Source organism: Schistocerca gregaria, chromosome 5 (genome assembly GCF_023897955.1).
Source record: "Schistocerca gregaria isolate iqSchGreg1 chromosome 5, iqSchGreg1.2, whole genome shotgun sequence".
Taxonomy (NCBI): Eukaryota; Metazoa; Arthropoda; class Insecta; order Orthoptera; family Acrididae; genus Schistocerca; species Schistocerca gregaria.
Genome location: NC_064924.1, coordinates 8,414,958 through 8,437,373, shown reverse-complemented (window position 1 = coordinate 8,437,373; position 22,416 = coordinate 8,414,958). Strand labels below are relative to the sequence as shown.

Sequence of the window (22,416 nt, the reverse complement as noted above, 5' to 3'; positions counted from 1 at the left end):
ACTATGAAAAATAACGAGAACAGACCAGGCTACTCCGGCCGGCAACACAAGATCCTACAGGGAGTCTTTACGAACAACGCTGCTGCTCTTTCCGGGCTGAAGCTATCCTGCGTCCCGCCCACAGAGCGTGTGGTGGGGAATTAGAAAGCCTTTCTGCTCGTCTGAGGGTGCGACTTCGCCTTGGACCCTGAACATTTTTATGGTAGTCACATCCTCTTATAAAGTCTCTTATCTTTTGCGGGGCTGTTCTCAGGCTTTCGGCTGTGCACTGTATTAAAAAGAGAAGTGAAAATATGGCAATAAAGGGACAGCTTCTGGTGGTACCGAATGCTATTTCTAGTTAGTAAGCAGCGTCATTGATTGACTACTTGATGAAGAGAAATGAACACAATAAGCATACTAAAATATGTTGATTGATAGTGGCCTCATTTCAGAGATAGTACGAGTGTATAAAAGTTCCTTCAGATACGCCATATCTAGCTGAAGCCACTCATAGATGATTGAACCCATAGAGCTACCAAATTGCTGGGATGTAGATCACTACGTTTCATCTACTGTTCGAAATGCTACCGGACATTTTCTATGGTATTAATTTCGACTGATTTAGCTGCCCAGATAAGTTGCGACAGACTTGCTGACCATTTGTCAAAGCTGGAACATAGGCTTTAATCACTTTGAACATGTCTCTCGACATCTGGAAAGATGAGAGTGCCTAATGCATACTTATTACGAGCAAGCAGAAGACAGGATAATATTTGGTCACGAGAATGTTGGATCTCGTAATATTGGATTTCCTAACGATTTCCGGAATAGAATGGCCATGAATGTAGCTCCAAGTATTATTCCACCTCCAGAGTCTATCAACTGTCGTGTGACCATAATCATGCCGGAAAATTTTTCGCATGTATCACTTGAGTACAAATTCACTGCCTTCCCGCTAATTCACTGCCCTCTTCTACTTTGGATATGCGATGCTACCGCAATCTGTATATGTGCACATTACAATCCCATGACTTTTGTCACCTCAGTGTGTTTTGCGCACATTTTAACACAACACTTATTTACCATGCTTCCATCTATGGTTACTTAACAGACAGGCAGAGGTAAGGCCACAACTACCACTTTCACGATCATGCCAATATCAGCAAGCAGTGGAGCGACAGGTCTTGTCAAATGCTTTGTGTACTCCGCTTTGCTTTCTGTTAAGTGCAGCTCGTTGTTTGCTTTTCTTATTTTGAAATTAGTGAAGAGACTAATCATAATGCAACACAGTGTTCTAGATTGATTCCTGTGACACCAGAAAGGTTCGGCTCTTCTGGTAATGGGTCAGCTCTACTTTTGTTACAAAGAGAAACAGTGTTGTCGATTGCCAGCCCTGCGAGAGGGAGTCGGGTTGAATCTTCTGTATCGCTAATCTCCACTTGGTCAGTCTAATTTCACGTTGGTATGAATGCAAGAGTGACCGTTTTCTAACGCATGCTCAGCTAACGCAGATTTCTCAGGACATCGTAGGCGATAATACCTCTCATGTTCTTGCCTGCGTTGTTCCACAGCATGCGTTAGAAAACGCTCACCACATAAAATTCAACTGCTCTTCTGGGTCCTCTGTCGTGGCTCCCACTAACGGCTTCTGGGACAGTATAATACAGGATGGTACTAAAATAAAAATTACCACAAACACCCTGAATAGAGACGGTGGCTTACAGCTCAGCGCTGCGTGGGATCCAGCGATCGCGCGGTTGAAGAGGGCACATCGAACGCCGACTCAAAAAATGCCCATATATGGCAATGTCACGGGCACCAGTGACGTCACAGCCGGCAGCTAACGTATATAAGGGCGCACCAACAGCCCACTGGCAGTCATAACACTTGACAATGGCCAAGGAGTGCTTGGCCGAAAGCTCGTGTAGTTTTAACCAATTGACGAAGTTAGAAACCCGAGAAAATTTTATTTAATTTCACGTTTGTTTACACTGGCGTTGCCCTTTTATTGTATTGTTTGGCGCTGTAGCTAGCGGTTCTAGGCGCTTCAGTCGGGAACCGCACGACTGCTACGGTCGCAGGTTCGAATCCTGCCTCGGGCATGGATGCGTGTGATGTCCTTAGGTTAGTTAGGTTTAAGTAGTTCTAAGGTCTAGGGGACTGAAAACCACCTTACTAAACATCCACAGACTGGCCGGCACACCGCACCTCGACACTAATCCTCCGTGCGGATTCGTGCCGGGGACCAGCACGCTTTCCGCCCGGAAAGCAGTGCGTTAGATCGCATGGCTAACCGGGCGGGCTACCTTGATGAGTCACTATAAGAAATGGCCTCTGTGTAGTATTCGACTCAAAATGCCCATTGCATTCTGTTCCTTTTGCAGCGTTCGTTTGGGAACTGGTTCAGACGGGCAGGCATTCACTGACAGCATCAATTCCTTTCTGATAATAAACAGATTCTTATTGACAAGTGCGATAATTTTCTCTGGTCGCTGTCAGGTAGGATGTCTTTACAACCATCTTTCTTACATCGTGTAACATGAATGTCAGTAAAGATGTAGGCTGGAGCAATGAATCAAAATTCCTGCCGGTATTCGAACCCGGGTATTCTGCTTACTAGGCAGATTCAGCACTAACTGCTGGGCCACGCTGGCACTTGGCTACCAGATCTGCAGAGATTAACCTAGGAAGTCTCCCTTCCCAGTGCAAATTCCAGTTCACTCTTCAGCCTATTGCTATTCCCCTTCTGAGGTATGAATTAGAATTTGTATTGGTGAGGGAGACGCATCAGGGTAATTCGTGCCGCTGTGTAAGCAGGACATTCAGTTTAGAACCGAGGAGCTGGTGTAAATTTCAATAAGTTGTTTCAGACTACATCATTATCTCAGATATATGTGGGCCTCAGTATGTCTCTGGAACATCAACTGTATATGGCTCTTGAGTGTAAGTATGTCATTATTGACAGGCAACTTTTATGCACCAACAGATCTGGGAATACTATTTACGGTGTTGTTACACGAACGTTCAGACACGATAACTCTTTTCAGACATGCTGCGACGTCTCCATGTGAACCCATCTTTCTGCAGTGATTCCATACAACCGACTGACTCACACACTTCATAAAATGAACTAAATTGTGACGGCGGCCGCAACAGGGCACTGAAGTGAATTCAATGAAGTGAAAATTCGTGTCAGACCAGGACTCAAATCCCGGGTTGCACATATTCTGCAGCAACGATCTGAAATGGAACTTTTTGATCGTCCGTTAACCACCAATTCTTCAGTAAACTTAATATATGTTTCCAAAATTATTTTTGCTGTAATTACTGCGCAAACGCGAGCGAAGTGCCAGGCGCTATGTTAGTATCTTGTAAAATTAGTGTGTTCTTATTTTGAGTACTGTTCAACGCAAAAAGTAAATGTAGGTTATATTAATAGTATTATGGAATGCACACTGTATACCGTTAGCGATCCAGGCAAAAACAAATTTTATTCATTCTCATAAGACATCAGATAATGAGAGTTTCTGAATACACATAATTAAATTGTTGCTACAGATTTTATGATTTAATTTATGAAGGATGTACAATGGCCACACTATATATATGTGTTAAGACTTTTGAGCTCTGATACGGTAATTTTCGTTAAATTTATGGCTCAGTATGTGTTTTGTTCCTCACAATAAGTGTTGATGAGTTGTTCTGCAACTATAGATGTTTTCTTCTAAAGCTGGGATCAAATTACTATCTTCTGTTTCTGTTGAATTTATTTATACCAGTTTTCCGTGTGGTATAACACCTCTGTTCTTCTGTCAGGTTTAGTAGTGAATTGCGGGTCGGGGTGGCCGAACGGTTCTAGGCGTTACAGTCTGGAACGACCGCTACGGTCGCAGGTTCGAATACTGCCTCGAGCATGGAAGTCTGTGATAGGTTAGTTAGGTTTAAGTAGTTCTAAGTTCTAGGGTACTGATGGCCTCAGAAGTTGAGTTTCATAGTGCTCAGAACCATTTGAGCAGTGAATTGTTATTTGTATGCAATTGATTATTTAGTAGCTGTTTGTCCTCTGCTACTCTTTAGTAAAAAGGCTTAAACTGTTTAGGTATTAACAGTGACAACGCACAGCTGGTATGGATAATATCTTACAGATTTTTGACACGTTTGCAAATATGAACTGATGTTTTGTCAATTCCGACTCTGGCTCTTTTAACATTTCGTGGCTCATTAAACACTCATCAAAGTAATATACTGATTCACATTTTTCATAGTAATGAATAACGTTATATACTGTGGTACTCTAGTAACATTATCATTTCTTAACTAGTTTACTTGTTTTTTGCTTCACAAGAAAATACTCCGATGATTTTCAAAAGAAAACAGCCACGTGCTTTCCTAAGCTACGTGTGCAAGTAGGATAGAAAGAGATAGATTTTCGTACTAATCACTCCGTGGAAACTGAAAATTTTGCTGAAGATTTATGTAGACACTTCATCCATTCCGAGAGTAGAGAATCACCACTTTCTTTTGCGTGTTTCGACGATGATACTGGCAAGATATGTGCCCCAAGGATTATAAGATTTTCGACAACGTTTTAATCTCAATAATCTACAAGTGAGAAAAAGTCATTCAGGAGGTAAGCGATTGTCATTGAAATAATCTTAGTCGTGCATTGGGGCTGACTGGGTCGCAATGGTAAAAGTCAAACAAAGTAGACGGCGAATATTTGTTTCACATCGAACTTGAAACGCCTTATCTAGGTCCAGCAATCACTGCCGGGTATCTGATGATTAATAAACACCAAAACGCTTCATACAAGCAATAAAGTCACTCCTTGCCTGATGTTTGACTTTTATGGTTCAAATGGCTCTGAGCACTATGGGACTTAACATCTAAGGTCATCAGTCCCCTAGAACTTAGAACTACTTAAACCTAGCTAACCTAAGGATGTCACAGACATCCATGCTCGAGGCAGGATTCGAGCCTGCGACCGCAGCGGTCACGCGGTTTCAGTCTGAAGCGCCTAGAACCGCTCGGTTACCGCGGCCGGCGTGACTTTTATCGTTGCGATTCAGATTGGTTTAATTTCAAATTTAACGTCGGATAGAAATGACAAAAGAAAAAAATTTTTTGTGTTATATAGTTACGAATTAACAGTTTTAGAATTTTTTTCTTAACTTGTAATGTGAAACCCTGCTTCTTGCTAAATTTCATGATTGTAGGCGAAAGGGTACTACCGTATAGGTTTTGACGAGTGAGGTTACGACTGCCAAATTATTTGACTTAAACAGCTGTGTATTGCGAGTAACTTACTTAAAATCTAAGTTCTTTTACAACGCTAAAGGCCTATAGCCCTTTGTATTTGGCATAAATGGCCGTATCTTTCGGTTGCATTAACTTAGAAGCTTACATTTATTGCACTGCCAAACGCCTGTAAACCTTTCTATGTGAAGGATCGTGTTGGAAGAACATCCGCAACTGAGTATTATGGCAGAGGTTGAAAATAGCACTTCAATTGTAAATTAGTTTATTTTCACACTGCCGGTTTCGGACTGTTACAAGCCCATCCTCAGGTGTCGTAGCTGTGCTGTGGTCCCCGAGCGCGGCGTGTACCAGGTGCCTGCGCAGATGCGCAAGTACGACAACTGAGGATGGGCTTGTAACAGGCCGAAACCGGTCCTGTCAAAATAAAGTAATTTACAACTGAAGCGGTATTCCAAACCTCTGTTTTGTTATGTGATATGAATTTAAACTTGATGCTTCTACTCGCTCCTGAGAGAAACGATTTTTAACAGTCGGACGGACAGACAGACAGACAGAAAAAATGATCCTGTATTATAAAAATTGGGGGGGGGGGGAGAAGGGTAAGGAAAGAGGAAGGACTATTGGACTATTGATATCAGCTGTATCAGGACGTTGCGCGCAATCAACGGCGACATGTGAAACTGTGTGCTGGACCGGGATTCAAGTCCAGCATCTAGTAGTTAATAAGCAGCTGCTTCAGCCACTGTGCCGCGTCTGTCGCAGTTGTGCGGACTATCGCAGCACCCCCCACACCTCGACCCACGCTGCCACCTCGAGGCACCCATCCAAACGCCCTGCCCAGGCCCTCCTTGCCTGATACTTCGAAATTTCCGCAGGATGTGAGACGTTGTTGTGCGTCGGCACTGAATGTGGTAGATTCATTGCCCATCGAGGCAAATCAATCGTATGAATGCGTGGTGTCTGGGTTTTTTTATGTACCCGAAAGAACATACACCATGCATCGAGGCGAATCAGTTATTCGAATGCGTGATGTCTTTCTTTTCCTGACATGTCAGAATGAACCACAAGTTCGTGTAATTGATTCACCTCAATGGGCAACGAACCCACCTTCTTCAGTGCAGATGCATAAGTACGTCCGACCTCCTGCGGGAACCTCAAAATAGCGGCCGTGGGGGACACAGGCAGGGACCGCAGCCAGGTGGCCCTGGGTGGGAATGTGGGTGGGCCGAGAGGCTTGCTAAGACAGTCCGCGCATTTGCTGTAATCACCTGTCCGCGTGGCACGCTACTGTCTACTAAGCATGAAATCTCAGCTTCTAATCCCGATCTGCTACACATTATCACTTGTCGCCCCTGGCTCCGCATAAAGTCTCAATGCAGCAATAGTTCCTCCCCTTCCGTTTCCTATCTCTCTCCTGCACCTTCATATACGTAACATGTATCGCGGCTGCGGATTCCGCGTGGTCTCTATTCTTTCGGACATGTTCAAAAGAACGGACAGAATTCACTCATACAATTCATACAATAGAGATTCTGTTTTTACCGATGGGAGAGACGGAACTCTAAAAGCTGTTTATTTTCAAATGGACAAAGAAGTAACTGGTCATACTGCATCTAAGAGCAACTCTATTTGTAACGAGCGGCGAAATTTGCACCCATGCTCTGTACATTTTGAGAACTGCGAGTATCACCGGTGACTTTCTGACAATGCGCCCCCGCTTCTGCTTTAGAATACCAGCAATGAGCGATCGCTACATCTTCATACCTGCGACGCGGGAGCAGATAGAGACCATCAGGAAGAAACTGGGAACAGATGAGGAGGACATCAAGAGGGCCATCACGGCTGTTCGAGACTGGCTCAGGATGCAGCCGCATCTGCCCGACGAGATAGGTCAGTCAGCTTTCTGACCATTCTGGTCTACTCTTCTAAAATTCCGAAACCATAATTCTGAGTTTCGAGTTGATTCCTTAAACTACTATTTCGCTCTTCAATTTTGAACAAATCGTTTCCAAACTTAGCTGTTGCAGTAGTTAATTAATCAGTCTAATTGTAATGCTGTTTTTGCGCTTAAATGAACTGAATCTATCGTGTGAGACTGCTACAGACTCTATTTCTTGAATAATTTTTACTATCGAGGTAGAGCATACACTAATGGCTGGTTACACCGCCACGGATTTTTCAGCCAAGTGCCAGGCGAGCTGTTAGTGAGACACAGCGAGACCCGGCTGAGAATGTTTTAGTGGCACAATTCCACTCGTAGAATTCACCTTGCAACAATGTAAAATCACCGGGAAACCTCGTGGCAGATTCGAACGCACCACTCACTGGTTGCATTTCGATAAAACGAGTGCAGCTCAATGTCGCGATGGTTTCCAGCACTAACACTACATATTTAACAAGAGTTTTTTGATTCATCTAGAAAGTCAGCAGTTTCTCAGTGATACCTGGCAGGTGTAAGTTATACTAACAAAGCGCTCTTGCTGCAGTCAGTAGTAAGGAGAGAAGAGTTATTAAGAGCTGCATCAGCAGTTCCTGCAGTAAATTTGTTCCCTGAGGGAGAAGGAACAGTAAGAACAGAATGACTGTGACAACTTGTGTGTACAGCAGGAAAATAAACGAACGGAGATTGAGATAAGACGCTTCTAAGATTTTCGTTAAATGTTAAGATGTTCCAACTACGGCTTTCCTTTTTTTGAGGGGGGGGGGGGGGGTATTCTACATTCCTCGACCCATACACGCGACTACTGGGCTGTTAGCGTTACAGTCCACCAACTCCTTAGCACAGGACGAGACATATTTACAAGTGATTTTAAAATTTGTTAAGGTGAATTTAATGAAGGTTTTATATAAAATAACCGTGCGTTTTGTTGTCGTTAATATAAAATAGGGATAATGAAAGGTAAAGCAAAATAATGAGAATGCATTTGAAACATGATATAGAAAACTACGATTTTAAAACCAAGCCTCACACTGAAACTGAAAACGAAAGGAAAATGCAGTAGGAAAAGATGCCAAGGAAAAGGAGATGGAGACATGATTTGGTGGGGTGGAGTTATAGTTGGTAGGATGGGTAAATGTCAGGACGGATATCATAATTAGGAGAAGGAGACACTGGAAATTTCGTTCGGAGGGCGTGTGGAGAGTGTGCAGCTGTACGGTTGACGGAATGTGTCGGTACAGGTGCGACAGCCTACTAGAATTCAACATTAGAAAGGACACAATAGAACTGTCGGAGCCGCGTTTGCGGATGGTGTAGATTGCTCGAAGGAGTTCAGTGTAAGAAGAGGTGGGACTATGACATAGTATAGGAGCCACGTATTGGCATGTACATCGTTGTGATAATTAAGCCAAAGTGCGAGCCCGTGCACGCTTTGACCATGAATTGCACTCATTAATACAGGAAACAGAGATTTGGAGGGTTCAAAAAAGAGCGAAGTGTTGAAGTAGATTTGCTTAGAATAGAAGGAGTACAGGGAACGGGAAATTTATCAAAGAATGGCAGAACTGTGTAGAGAGCACTGCATGTCCGTCGCAATTGGACTTCTGGGTTAGTGGTTGACCCCTTAATTCGTCGGTGTAGCACAGTGAGGGTTTCCACTTCCTAGCTAATGCCACCGGTAATGGGGTGTGGCTTTCCAGACCGTGCGTCATCAATTAACGACATCAGTTCGCTTCCGCCACGCCGCTACCCTTGCCACAGACTTACAGTGCTCTGCGTTCACCTATGCCATTCGATGAATTTTCGTTGACCGCACTGCTTCCGCTTTAATCAAACGCGCTCCAACTCTCTGCTCTTCTTTTGAATCTCCTATTTCTCTGTTTGCAGTGGACGGTCGATGCGTGCACATTCCTGGTGTGTACTCACGTTGGTGTGCATCCAGGACCCTCTAGCGGCGAGTTTGGGGCCTCCGAGATGTTATACGGATTACACATATTTCTGTGCGCAATGGCACTACGATCTGTACGGCGATTTTTGTTCTACAGCCTCTGCCTCGTCTCTTTTCACGTGGAATGTACGACGACTGTAACCGTTAGGACAGCGCGGTGAAAGTTCTCATTAATGGCCTATGGCTGCAGAGAACATACGCAAATGCATTTTCTAGCACCACGACATTGCCAGCAGCGTCTCTCCTGGGGTCGTGACCATATTGGTTGGACCTTAGAGGACTGGAAACCTGTGGCCTGGTCAGATGAGCCCCGACTGTAGTTGGTAAGAGCTGCTAGCACCCAGGGTCTAAGGGTGGCCTGGTCAGATAAGCCCCGATTGTTGTTGGTAAGAGCTGCTAGCACCCAGGGTCTAAGGGTGGCCTGGTCAGATAAGCCCCGATTGTTGTTGGTAAGAGCTGCTAGCACCCAGGGTCTAAGGGTGGCCTGGTCAGACAAGCCCCGATTGTAGTTGGTAAGAGCTGCTAGCACCCAGGGTCTAAGGGTGGCCTGGTCAGATAAGCCCCGATTGTTGTTGGTAAGAGCTGCTAGCACCCAGGGTCTAAGGGTGGCCTGGTCAGATAAGCCCCGATTGTAGTTGGTAAGAGCTGCTAGCACCCAGGGTCTAAGGGTGGCCAGCGCTGTAGTTCAGGGCGTTCAGTCGTAAGAAAAAGAAAAAAAAAAAGAATGGATCAACAAAGAAATTCCACAAGCATCATAGGACGTCCACCCTGAAAAAATACAACAACCAGTTACGAACAAAATAACGTGAACATAAAAAAAGAAGACAAGTGTGGTAGAGTATTTCATTACTAGCCTAAACGTAAGCAGTCCCGGGTTCGAATTTCTCCACCGCTTAAATTTTGAATAAAAAACCTCAGCTTGTTAATTTAATATCTAACAGCCACAGTTCTTGCGCTTTCGTGGGCATCGGAAAGTAAACTAATTTTGTGACATACTACAAGTTGCTAATCAGGGGCAAATTGTTTAATTTCACCTGAGTGCTTTGGGTGTTAGGTTTTTGAATCTCTGCATATTAATCTAATCTAATAGACACAGTTCCTGCGGGTCTACAGTAGAGTTACGCAGCGCGTGTCGATAGTCCGTTTATCTGTATAGTTTTCGACGCCTTTAGTATGGACAGGGAGTTGGTGACACTTCGCTCTCAGCTCCAGGCTGTGAGGGCCTCGGTTATACAGCTTAACGCTGCAGTGGATTAGCACCATTCTTGTGGGCCGGCCGTGGGGATCCAACGGACATCCAGTACGTCCGAGTCCTCCATTCGGTCCTCACCGGTGGCCAGCCCAGTTACTGCAGCACTGAGGCTGACCCCTCACCTGTGGTCGAGGGAGAGGTCGTCGTGGGGAGTAGCAGGCGACGAATGACGTCCCAGGTGGCCGCACGTAAGGCCTTCCCGGTTTGTCCTGACAAACAGGTGCCAGGTCCTGTCTGTGGCTGACACTGCCCTGAGCCAGATGCTGTCTCCTGTCCTGTTTCAAAGGAAACCTCTCAGCCTGCAAGATCTGGACAATCACAGAGGGTGAGATTATTGACAGGAGTTCTAACGTTAGGCTTGTTATGGGGCTTCTTAGAGACATGGCTGCCAAAAGGAGAAAGAAAACCAATGTGCGCATACCGGATGGAGTCATTTCAGATGTAGAACGGGTCCTCCCGGATGCCATAAAGAGCACAGGGTCCAGCCAACTGCAGGTAGTTGCTCACGTCGGTAGTAATGATGTGTGTCACTTTGAATCAGAAGAGATTCTCTCTGATTTCGAGCGGCTAACAGAAGTGTTAAAGGCTACCAGTCTTGCTTGCCAAGATGAAAGCAGTGCTGACCATTTGCAGCATTGTCGATAGGACCGTTTGCGGACCTCTGGTAAAGAGCAGAGACTCAGGCGGTTCCGCGAACCGTGAAGGCTGCAGACACCTCGAATTCCCCCGTAGGGTGGTTGAGTTGCAGGTTCCCCTGAACTGGTCAGGTGTCCACTATACTCAGGAGGCGGCTAAACGGGTAGCAGTGGCTGCGTGGCGTGGACTGGACGATTTTTTAGGTTAGAGGGTCTCGTGAAAACACAAGAAGGGCTCCAGTCACGATGGGCGCAGGCAGAACACAGGAAGAACGTAGATACAGAAATCATCGGTATAACAGTTGTAGATTGTCGTAGCTGTGTTGGGAAACTACCAGAGCTCCAAGCGCTAATAAAAAGCACTGATGCTCAAATCGGTATAGGCACTAAAAAGTGTCTAAAGACAGACATAAACTCAGCTGAACTTTTTGAGAAGAACCTAACGGTGTTCCGAAAGGATGGGCTAAACACGGTTGGTGGTGGAGTGTTTGTTGCTGTTAGAATTAGTTTATCTTGTCGCGAAATTGAAGTAGATACTTCCTGTGAGTTAGTATGAGCAGAGGTCGTTGTAGGCAGCGGTATAAAATAATAATATGATCCTTTTACCGACTCCCCTATTGAGATGATACAATTGCTGAAAGGTTCAAAGAAAACTTGAGTTAGATTTCAAACGCGTACCCGACTCATACGATATTAGTTGGTGGTGACTTTAACTTACCCTCGATATCTTGGCGAAAATACATGCTTAATTCCGGAGGTGCGCATAAAACATCATCCGTAATAGCGCTAAACGCATTCTCTGGAAATTATTTCGAGCAAATAGTAAACATTTCTAAAAACACGCTCGACCTCGCAGCAACAAATAATCCTGAGGTAATAACGAGCATCAAAACCGATACAGGGATTAGAGACCACAGGGTTACGGTATGATGTAAGGCGACAGCATGAATTGGGCATGGACAGCTCGTCACTCATATACGTATAGCTACGTTCCGAAGCTTCTGGGGAATACAGCAATAAATAAGGACGCAAGACTACAAAAGATACTTATCAAGACATGACACAGGTTAATGGAGCATCCACTATGGCATCCAGGAAATGTTAACTGTCGTTGGAAGGAGAAGTACAAGGTCACAGTTAGTAGAGGCAGATCACGCCTACAGAGGAAGCTGAGTGAAGTAGTGACACAGAAGGGAAAGAATTGGGTGACGATAGGATATGATGAAGGGCATCTTTGAACCAGGCGAAAGTCTGAAAACTTAATTAAAAACCTACCTTCAAGTTATAGCTATTAAAATGATTTTTCTATGATTAATGAAAAATTTTGTGTAATAACCAACGTGTACATTTGCCTTAGAAGACGCACGCATCGAAAGGATGTACATAAACTGCAAATGCAGCATAGAGAGGGTTAAGACAGGATTGGACGCCTACTTCTCTCTGAAGACCAGGTATCCTGAGATGATGATGAACCGTGACCCTTTGGGACCCGACATCGTGAGCACCATGGAACACATGTAAGTACTGATGAAACCCATCCTAAAGTTTTGTGTCCACGTTTAAAATACTGAAAATTCTTTTGCAGTCAAATAACCCACGTGGTAAATCCACAGATCAGAAATAAAACTTGGAATGAGTAAGCCGGTATTGCAGCTTATCATCCATCCTGTTCTGCTTGCACATCGAAGAAACAATAATTCGTTTTTCTTTTATGACGAATTCAGCAAAATCTAATGGAGATTAAACTTCGAACCAAGTATTCCACGACTCAAAGACTCGCAAGTAATTTTTAACCTTTAATGTTGTCGAACTACGATTTTCTGCTTTGCTTAAATGAAACTAATATTTCTGTAATATTGGGAAGAACATTAGAATAATGCTTTGACAAAATAACATGATGGAATCGGATTAATTTGTGATAACTGCGAAGCAAGTTACTGACATGCCGTCTGGAGGAGAGGGTTGCCACACCGTGAAAAAGGTAGACGCAAACCACCGATACAATTATTGTGGTTATTTTAATAACTGGCTCGTCAAGTGCTCAATATTTTGACCTCGGTCACTGATACATTCAATTCCTGACAGACGAAACTGCACGCTGAATTTCATATGTACTTATCACGTCACTGGCTCTCGTGATACAGTATTTCTTGCATTGAAAAGTCCTTATTGTCTATGTTGATTATTGAATTTGTACCCTTAGGATTAAAGGGTGACATAGACTGACTGAGTTTGGGTTACCAGTACAATATTTACGCTTTTATTGATAACATGATCAAATATAATCATGCAGACAAAATGTGACTGATGAACTGGCTCAAAGCGCGAGATTCACAAGTGGGATGAACCTGATTTTAAACATTAATAAAGCAACAAATTGTTAATAAAGTTTGAGATTAAATAAAATTTTAATGCATTTTAGCATCATAATTACGACCTCTTCAGAACAACCAGTTACAATCACTGGAGTCATGAACAGAATACTTCCAAAGTGAAATTTAAATTTTAACGACAGCAACAAAGACTCAGATTGAATAAAATTTAAATTAATTTACATCGTAATTATAGCAGCCTAAGGAAATGAACCAGCCCAAGGAAACTTCAGAGATACACTGAGTCTAAAAGAACAAATGTTTGCCATAAATATTTTTACAATTAGGAACAGTAGCTTCGCTTTTGAAGGACCATGGATGTTTGTCGTTTGAAAACTGCCATAATCATGCACCTTCTGTTACGACCCTCAGTCAAATCCAAACATAATAGGCGCAAGAAAATGCTACAGGAGCTAACCTGAAACATAAATGTAAATAAGCAGAAAACAACTATGAATTATACTGTTAAAAACACGAACTACTTGTGGTTGACATGACCAGTATAAAATATCGTTAAAACGTGTAACAACAGAAAATGTGGTTTTACTAAATACCAGGTTACGGTACGGTACCTGTTAATGTATAATGCTACATGGCACAGCTATCTAGTATACAGGGTGAAGCGAAATTCGAGCACTCGGGCTTCGCAGCGCGACCCCTCACATGCCAGCTATAAAAAAATATATCTCACAAAGTTTCGTCCGGTGAGTACATCTGTCAGAAGCAGGACATTAAAGAGTGGCTATCTGCTATCACTGTAACCACATACATACTAACTTTCTCTGTCAGCACGTATTAGCGGTGTACACTTGGTGCAGTGGATAGAGTTTTGGGTTAGCATGCAGGAGGTAGAAAATTCCATCTGGGGGGGGGGGGGGGGGGTAGCATGCAGGAGGTCGAGGGTTCCATCCTGAGTTTTGGCGATTTTTTTTTAATTTGTTAGTTTCATTCTCACATTTAATATTAAAATATATGCCATTTTTTATTGTAACGCTGAACATCATAAGTACATGGTTAGACAAATAAGAAGTGGACGAAGCAAATGACCTGTCACAGGACAGAATAAATACAAAAACAATGTCAGTTTCGAGATTCTAAAAATGATAGCACCGTACAATAATACAACATCTACTTGCCATTTATACTATTTATACTGCGTGTAATATGAGCACACAGATTTCACACATTAGTACCAGTGACAATAGTAATGTGCTTATTAATGACAGCAATGCCTTCACAACAGAATATGTTGTCCTCAGAACAGCAGATGCTCAAAGCGACCTCCCTGCACGTACAAACATTGCGCAGCCAGTCGGATCAGCACCAAAGCTGCATTCAACTTAACAAGAGCAGCATGAGCACGTGTTACCAATCCTTCCACTTTCGTCGTCGGAGTAGGGTACACATGCTCCTTCATGTGTCCCCACAGGAAAAAAAATCCAGGGGATTTAGGTCAAGTGAATGCATTGGCCATACAGCTGGACCTCCATGTCTGAGTCATTTCGCTGGAAGTGTTCTGTCCAAATACTGTTGCACACTAATTCCAGAGTGTGGAGTTGCACCATCATGTTGAAACAAACATGCAGTGGACTATATTCCGGGACATCAGGTAAATAGTTTGAGAGGAATCATGATATCTTCCTGCAGCCAACCAGTCAATCAACATGTAGGGGCCAAAACACCTGTCACTCAATATTCTGGCCCAGACATTGATATCAAAGCGAACTTGAAATCCATGTTTGTGGGTGATGTGCGGGTTAAGCTCACACCATTGGCGAGAATTGTGCTTATTGAATGCCGCTTCATCTGACCATATTGCGGTGTTCACAAAGTCATCGTCGGCTTCCTCTTGTTGTTGGAACCATTCACAGAATTGTATCAGTTAACGGCGATCTTCAGGACGCAGGTGTTACGTGAAAGCTTAATGATAGGTGTGCAGCCCGTACTAATGCAGGACGTTAACAACCAGGTGTTGCGAAACACCGAGTTGCCTTGCTATGCTACGTGTACTTCGCTGAGGTTCTTTTTGTATGACCTCCAGAATATTTTCCTTAGTAGCTAGAGTACAGGGAGTCCGTGGACGAACTATGTCACATGATGGTGGAAGGAGAGAACCTGACTGCCGAAGGCGCAGCTCCAGACAACAAAATACATTTTTATCTGCATGACGTTGACGAGGATATCTAGCAACAGATTCACGACTGGCAACACGAGCCCAGTTATCAGATGCACCAAGGACCAGACGCATATCCACATATTCATAGTTTGGGTATACCATACGTTGCCACACTGGTTTATAGGTTTACAATGAGAAAATTCGACATGTGTACGCATATAGATTGGAGTATGTAACGGGCGCGTAGCTCCGGTCACAAATAGTCCCTATCTGGTGAACAGTGCATACAGCAGAAACACGCCGTTAGTCCTGCACGCTGTTCCAACTGTTGTTGTGGCCTTCAGTCCTGAGACTGGTTTGATGCAGCTCTCCATGCTACTCTATCCTGTGCAAGCTTCTTCATCTCCCAGTACCTACTGCAACCTACATCCTTCTTAATTTGCTTAGTGTATTCATCTCTTCGTCTCCCTCTACGATTTTTACCCTGCACACTGCCTTCCAATGGTAAGTTGGTGATCCCTTGATGCCTCAGAACATGTCTTACCAAACGATCCCTTCTTCTGGTCAAGTTGTGCCACAAACTTCTCTTCTCCCCAATCCTATTCAACACTTCCTCATTAGTTATGTGATCTACTCATCTAATCTTCAGCATTATTCTGTAGCACCACATTTCGAAACCTTCTATTCTCTTCTTATCCAAACAATTTATCGTCCATGTTTCACTTCCATACATGGCTACACTCCATAGAAATACTTTCAGAAATGACTTCCGGACACTTAAATCTATACCAGATGTTAACAAATTTCTCTTCTTCAGAAACGCTTTCCTTGCATTTTACTACTTTAAGTGTCTCATTTCCTAATCTAATTCCCTCAACATCACCCGACTTAATTCGACTACATTCCATTATCCTCGTTTTGCTTTTGTTGATGTTCATCTTATATCCTCCTTTCAAGACACTGTCCATTCCATTCAACTGCTCTTCCAAGTCCTTTGCTGTCTCTGACAGAATTACAATGTCATGGGCGAATCTCAAAACTTTTAGTTCTTCTCGATGGATTTTAATACCTACTCCGAATTTTTCTTTTGTTTCCTTTACTGCTTGCTCATTATACAGATTGAATAACGTCGGGGAGAGGCTACAACCCTGTCTTACTCCCTTCCCAACCATTGCTTCCCTTTATGTCCCTCGACTCTTATAACTGCCATCTGGTAAAATTGTAAATAGCCTTTCGCTCTCAGTGTTTTACCCCTGTCACTGTTTGAATTTGAAATAGAGTATTCCAGTCAACATTGTCAAAAGCTTTCTCTAAGTCTACAAATGCTAGAAACGTAGGTTTGCCTTTCCTTAATCTTTCTTCTAAGAAACGTCGTAAGGTCAGTATTGCCTCACGTGTTCCACTGTTTCTACGGAATCCAATCATCCCCGAAGTCGGCTTCTACTAGTTTTTCCATTCGTCTGTAAAGAATTCGTGTTACTATTTGGCAGCTGTGGCTTTTTAAACAGATTGTTCGGTAATTTTCACATCTGTGAACACCTGCTTTCTTTGGAAATGGTATTATTATATTCTTCTTCAAGTCTGAGGGTATTTCGTCTGTCTCATACACCTTGCTCACCAGGTGGTAGAGTTTTGGCAGAACTGGCTCAGGTCTTTCAGTGCTCTGTCAAACTCTTCACGCAGTATCGTATCTCCCATTTCATCTTCATCTACATCCTCTTCCATTTCCGTAATATTGTCCTCAAGTACATCGCCCTTGTATAGACCCTCTATATACTCCTTCCACCTTTCTGCTTTCCCTTCTTTGGTTAGAACTGGGTTTCCATCTGAGCTCTTAATATTCATACAAGTGGTCCTCTTTAATCTTCCTGTAGGCAGTATCTATCTTACCCCTAGTGAGATAAGCCTCTATATCCATACATATGTCCTCTAGCCATCCCTGCTTAGCCATTTTTCACTTCCTGTCGATCTCTCTTTTGAGACGTTTGTATTCCTTTTTGCCTGCTTCATTTACTGCATTTTTATATTTTCTCCTTTCATCAATTAAATTCAGTATTTCTTCTGTCACCCAAGGCCTCGTCTTTTTAGCTAATTGATCCTCTGCTGCCTTCACTACTACATCCCTCAAAGCTACCCATTCTTCTTCTACTGTATTTCTTTCCCCCATTCCTTTCAATTGTTCCCTTATGCTCTCCCTGAAACTCTGTACAACCTCTGGTTCTTTCAGTTGGTCCAGGTCCCATCTCCTTAATTTCCCACTTTTTGCAGTTTCTTCAGTTTTAATCTATAGGTCATAACCAATAGATTGTGGTCAGAGTCCCTATCTGCCCTTAGTTGTGGTCAGAGTCCACGTTTGCTCTTGAAATGTCTTACATTTTAATACTTGGTTCCTAAATCTCTGTCTTACCATTATATAATCTATCTGAAACCTTCCAGTATCTCCAGGATTCTTCCATGTATACAACCTTCTTTCATGATTCTTAAACGAAGTGTTAGCTATGATTAAGTTGTGCTCTGTGCAAAATTCTACCAGGCGGCTTCCTCTTTCATTTCTTAGCCCCATTCCATATTCACCTACTATGTTTCCCTCTCTCCCTTTTCCTACACTCGAATTCCCGTCACCCATGACTATTAAATTTTCGTGTCCCTTCACTATCTGAATAACTTCTTTTATCTCATCAACTAAAGCGCATAAATCCCTTGACAGATATTGTTCTGCAGAATTCTTCCTGACACCGTTAATTGTGAAATGTACAATTTCGAATTACATTGTTTCCCTGGCGGTAATAGCTGTGATGTTTCCACAGTCTCATCGATAGATGAATAATAATACACTACTGGCCATTAAAATTGCTACACCACGACGATGACGTGCTACAAACAAGAAATTTAACCGACAGGAAGAAGATGCTGTGATATGCAAATGATTAGATTTTCAGAGCATTCACTCCAGGTTGGCGCCGGTGGCGGCACCTACAACGTGCTGATATAAGGAAAGTTTCCAACCGATTTCTCATACACAACCAGCAGTTGACCGCCGTTACCTTGTGAAACGTTGTTGTGATGCCTCGTGTAAGGAGGACAAATGCGTACCATCACGTTTCCGACTTTGATGAAGGTCTGATTGTAATCTATCGAGATTGCGGTTTATCGTATCGCGACACTGCTGCTCGTGTTGGTCGAGATCCAATGACTGTTAGCAGAATATGGAATCGGTTGGTTCAGGAGGGTAATACGAAACACCCAACAGCCTCGTATTACCAGCATTCGAGATGATAGGCATTTTATCCGCATGGCTGTAACGGATCGTGCAGCCACGTCTCGATCCCAGAGTCAGCAAATGAGGACGTTTTCAAGATAACAACCATCTGCACGAACAGTTCCACGACGTTTGAAGCAGCATGGACTATGAGCTCGGAGACGCTGCATCACAGAGAGGAGCGCCTGCGATGGTGTACTGAACGACGAACCTGGGTCCACGAATGGCAAAACGTAACTTTTCCCCATGAATCCAGGTTCTGTTTATAGCGTTATGTTGGTCGCATCCGTGTTTGGCGACATCGCGGCGAACGCACATTGGAAGCGTGTATTCGTCATCGCCATACTGGCGTATCACCCGGCGTGATGGTATGGGGTGCCACTGGTTGCACGTCTCGGTAACATCTTTTTCGCATTGACGGCACTTCGAACAGTGGACATTACATTTCAGATGTGTTTGGAGCCGTGGCTCTACCCTTCATTCGATCCCTGCGAAAACCTACATTTGAGCAGGATAATGCACAACCGCGTGTTGCAGGTCCTGTACGGGCCTTTCTGGATACAGAAAATGTTCGACTGCTGCCCTGGCCAGCACATTCTCCAGATTCCCCACCAATTGAAAACGTCTGGTCAATGGTGCCTGAGCAACTGGCTTGGCACAATACGCCAGTCGCTACTCTTCATGAACTGTGGTATCGTGTTCAAGCTGCATGTGCAGCTCTACCTGTACACGCCATCCAAGCTCTGTTTGACTCAATGCCCAGGCGTATCAAGGTCTTTATTACGGCCAGAGGTGGTTGTTCTGGGTACTTATTTCTCAGGATCTATGCACCCAAATTTCGTGAAAATGTAATCACATGTCAGTTCTAGTATAATATATTTGTCCAATGAATCCCCGTTTATCATCTGCATTTCTTCTTGGTGTAGCAATTTTAATGGCCAGTAGTGTAATAATTATTATGCATTGAGATATGTACTAAACTGCATTCAGTTACCGGAATCAGTAATGACAGGCATAATTAATCGGACCATGGTGATAACACATACAAATAGTAAGCGAGTTTGGAAATTATTCGCAAAGCACATTGCTTATACTACTCGTAACATAAGCCCCTAACGAGATATAGTAGATCTGAACGAGGCAAGAATAAGTGTTGGTTCTAATCTAAGGGACCACTGGAGGAGGGTACAAAGAAAACAGTTTACGCATCTAGCACATGAAGTGATGCGAATAAATTCACGCCCACGATGTGGGAATGGCATCTTTCAAACCTGACCAATCTTCTATTTCTTAGATTGTAATATGTAAGTGCAAATGTTTTCTAGAGGACCCGCTGCAATCGCTGTTGACGATTAAGATGCCAGACACCGTACCACATGGACTACATTTAACAAATAAGAAGCATATGTTTCAATCCAGGATCGAGCCATCGACCTCCTGCATGCTCACACAAAACTCTGTCCATTTCACCAACTGCATAGCACGACAAATATGAGCTGACAGAGGCAGTTACCGTTCATGTAGTTACAGTGTTGCCAGACTGCCACTCTTTAAAGTCTTTTTTCTGCTCGATGTATCGCTGGCCGAAATTTTGTGAGAGAAATTTTTTTTTCACTATCATGTGAGGAGTCTCTCTGCAAAGTGCGAGTGAGCGAATTTTGTTTCAGCCTGTATACATGTCATGGACATTGCATAAATCCAAATCCAGATACCCAAGGAACACCAACGCATCACACCTAGTATGCATAAGTCACTGGTTCGAGCAACTAAAGTCTGTTCATTTCAGCTTGTCCACAATAAATGCCATGTGTGCGCGCTACTTCAAACAAGTATGCCCTCTCTCGATTTGCGGCCAGGGGCCCTATTCTATATCGTTCATATCGATTGGTGCAGTACGTTAGTCTCGGTAGTGACGTCATTCTCCGTTCTTCATCCGAATTTCCTATTCAGTAGCCTTCTCAGACCTGTTACCGAAACGTCCTCCCGCCGATTTTTCGACATCTGTACCTTGAGGTTTTGGATTTCGGTATGACCCTGTCTTTAGGTTAGCTGCGGTTTATTTACACCTATAATTTGTTTTTTTAACCATATTGAGTGGTTTTAGTTTTGAATTTAGTGATTGTGTTACTAAAAAATCACCACAGGACACACCCAGTTGGAAAGTGAGTTTATAATAGACTGCTTTCCTTTGTTAGCAATGTGGTTAGGTTACGTTGTTATTGTGAATGACTGCAATATAAAATGAAAAAAAAACCGTTTTCGGTCAATATTCTATCAAGATACCCGTCATTTTTATGCAATTAAGAGTTTAAAGAGAAAAATCAAGACATTGGCTCTGCCTACGTATATTACATATGTGTTAGCTGAAATTACTATTGCCAGCCAGATTGGCCGAGCGGTTCTAGGCGCTACAGTCTGGATCTGCGCGACCGCTACGGTCGCAGGTTCGAATCCTGTCTCGGCAATGGATGTGTGTGGTGTCCTTAGGTTAGTTAGGTTTAAGTAGTTCAAGGGCACTGATGACCTCAGAAGTTAAGTCCCATAGTACTCTGAGCCATTATTTTTTTTAAATTACTAGTAACTTCACGTACTCTTTTCCACAAATGGTTTACTTATTAATTATCGAAACGTTTTTAAAACTTTTAAGTAACAATGCATACCAATTTTCTGAACTTTCACAGAGGAAACCTTCCAAAATTTCATGCTCTTACGGCGTACGTACATATCATTTGGCAACGAAGTTAGCCTCCGTCTCGCCCAACCGGAATTCCATAAAATAAAGCTCGTACAGCACGCGAAGTTGGTGAGGGGACGAAATGCCGCAGCGGAGGGTGTTGATTCGTTTACCGGTCGATTCGAAAATATTTTTTTCCTCTTCGTATTTCAACACATTCTGAGACTTTGTTAATCGTCAAAGTTAGGCATTTTTCTGAAATGTTTGTTGTAACTTATATGTAATAGTGCACTTTCTCAGCAACGGGTATCTCCGATTTCTCCATACGTTTAAGAAATGGAAGACGAAACTACTGTGCGTGATACAACTGACAGTGACATCTGTACTTCTTCGTGCCACAAATAATTCACCACTTTTTTCGGAATACGTAGCGATTTCCGAGAGTGTGGTCAGACAGAATCTAAGAGCACAACCTAAATTACTGTTAATGAAACTAGCAGCAACCGTCTTCATACTTTAGTTTGTCACAAGTATATATCTGCGATTGAATCCTGAACAACAGTAGACAGAGATGAAAGGTTCCCGCCACAATGTTTTCAGACTATACCACCATATATGAAACATTTTGATTCATCATATGCATGTTATAAACTGTAACGAACTTCTATAGCTACATTCGTCACACGCTCTCGAAAAAGTGATTTTGTAAATTTTGTTTTTGTGAACCAGATATTTGATGTATCATGTAGCGAAGTAGAATACTTCACCATTTTTATCTTTGGGAGCGAGCTACAACCACATTCTATGCACCTTCTTATTCTTTGACACTCTCTTAAACAATTTTTTGGTTTCGTGGAGATGTGTTCCGTCTATGCAACTAACTGAAGGCAGTTTATTACCATATGCTTTTTGCTTCGTGTTTTTGTGAAACATCATCACAAATAAAGGAAGCGAAACGTGTATGGCAATAAAACAACTGC

The 22,416-nt window shown here is 43.1% G+C and overlaps 2 protein-coding genes across 2 annotated transcripts in view; both read left to right on the top strand.

Annotated features, from left to right (window-relative positions):
• LOC126272024 (retinol-binding protein pinta-like) overlaps positions 1-22,416 on the top strand; it is a 547,678-nt gene that overhangs the window by 180,838 nt on the left and 344,424 nt on the right. The window lies entirely within an intron of this gene.
• Positions 7,092-22,416, top strand: part of LOC126272025 (retinol-binding protein pinta-like) — a 247,316-nt gene continuing 231,991 nt past the window's right edge. The window contains exon 1 of the mRNA XM_049974526.1: positions 7,092-7,131. Coding sequence (XP_049830483.1) covers positions 7,104-7,131 — 28 coding nt within the window. The 5' untranslated portion in view covers positions 7,092-7,103. The remainder of the gene's footprint in view (positions 7,132-22,416) is intronic.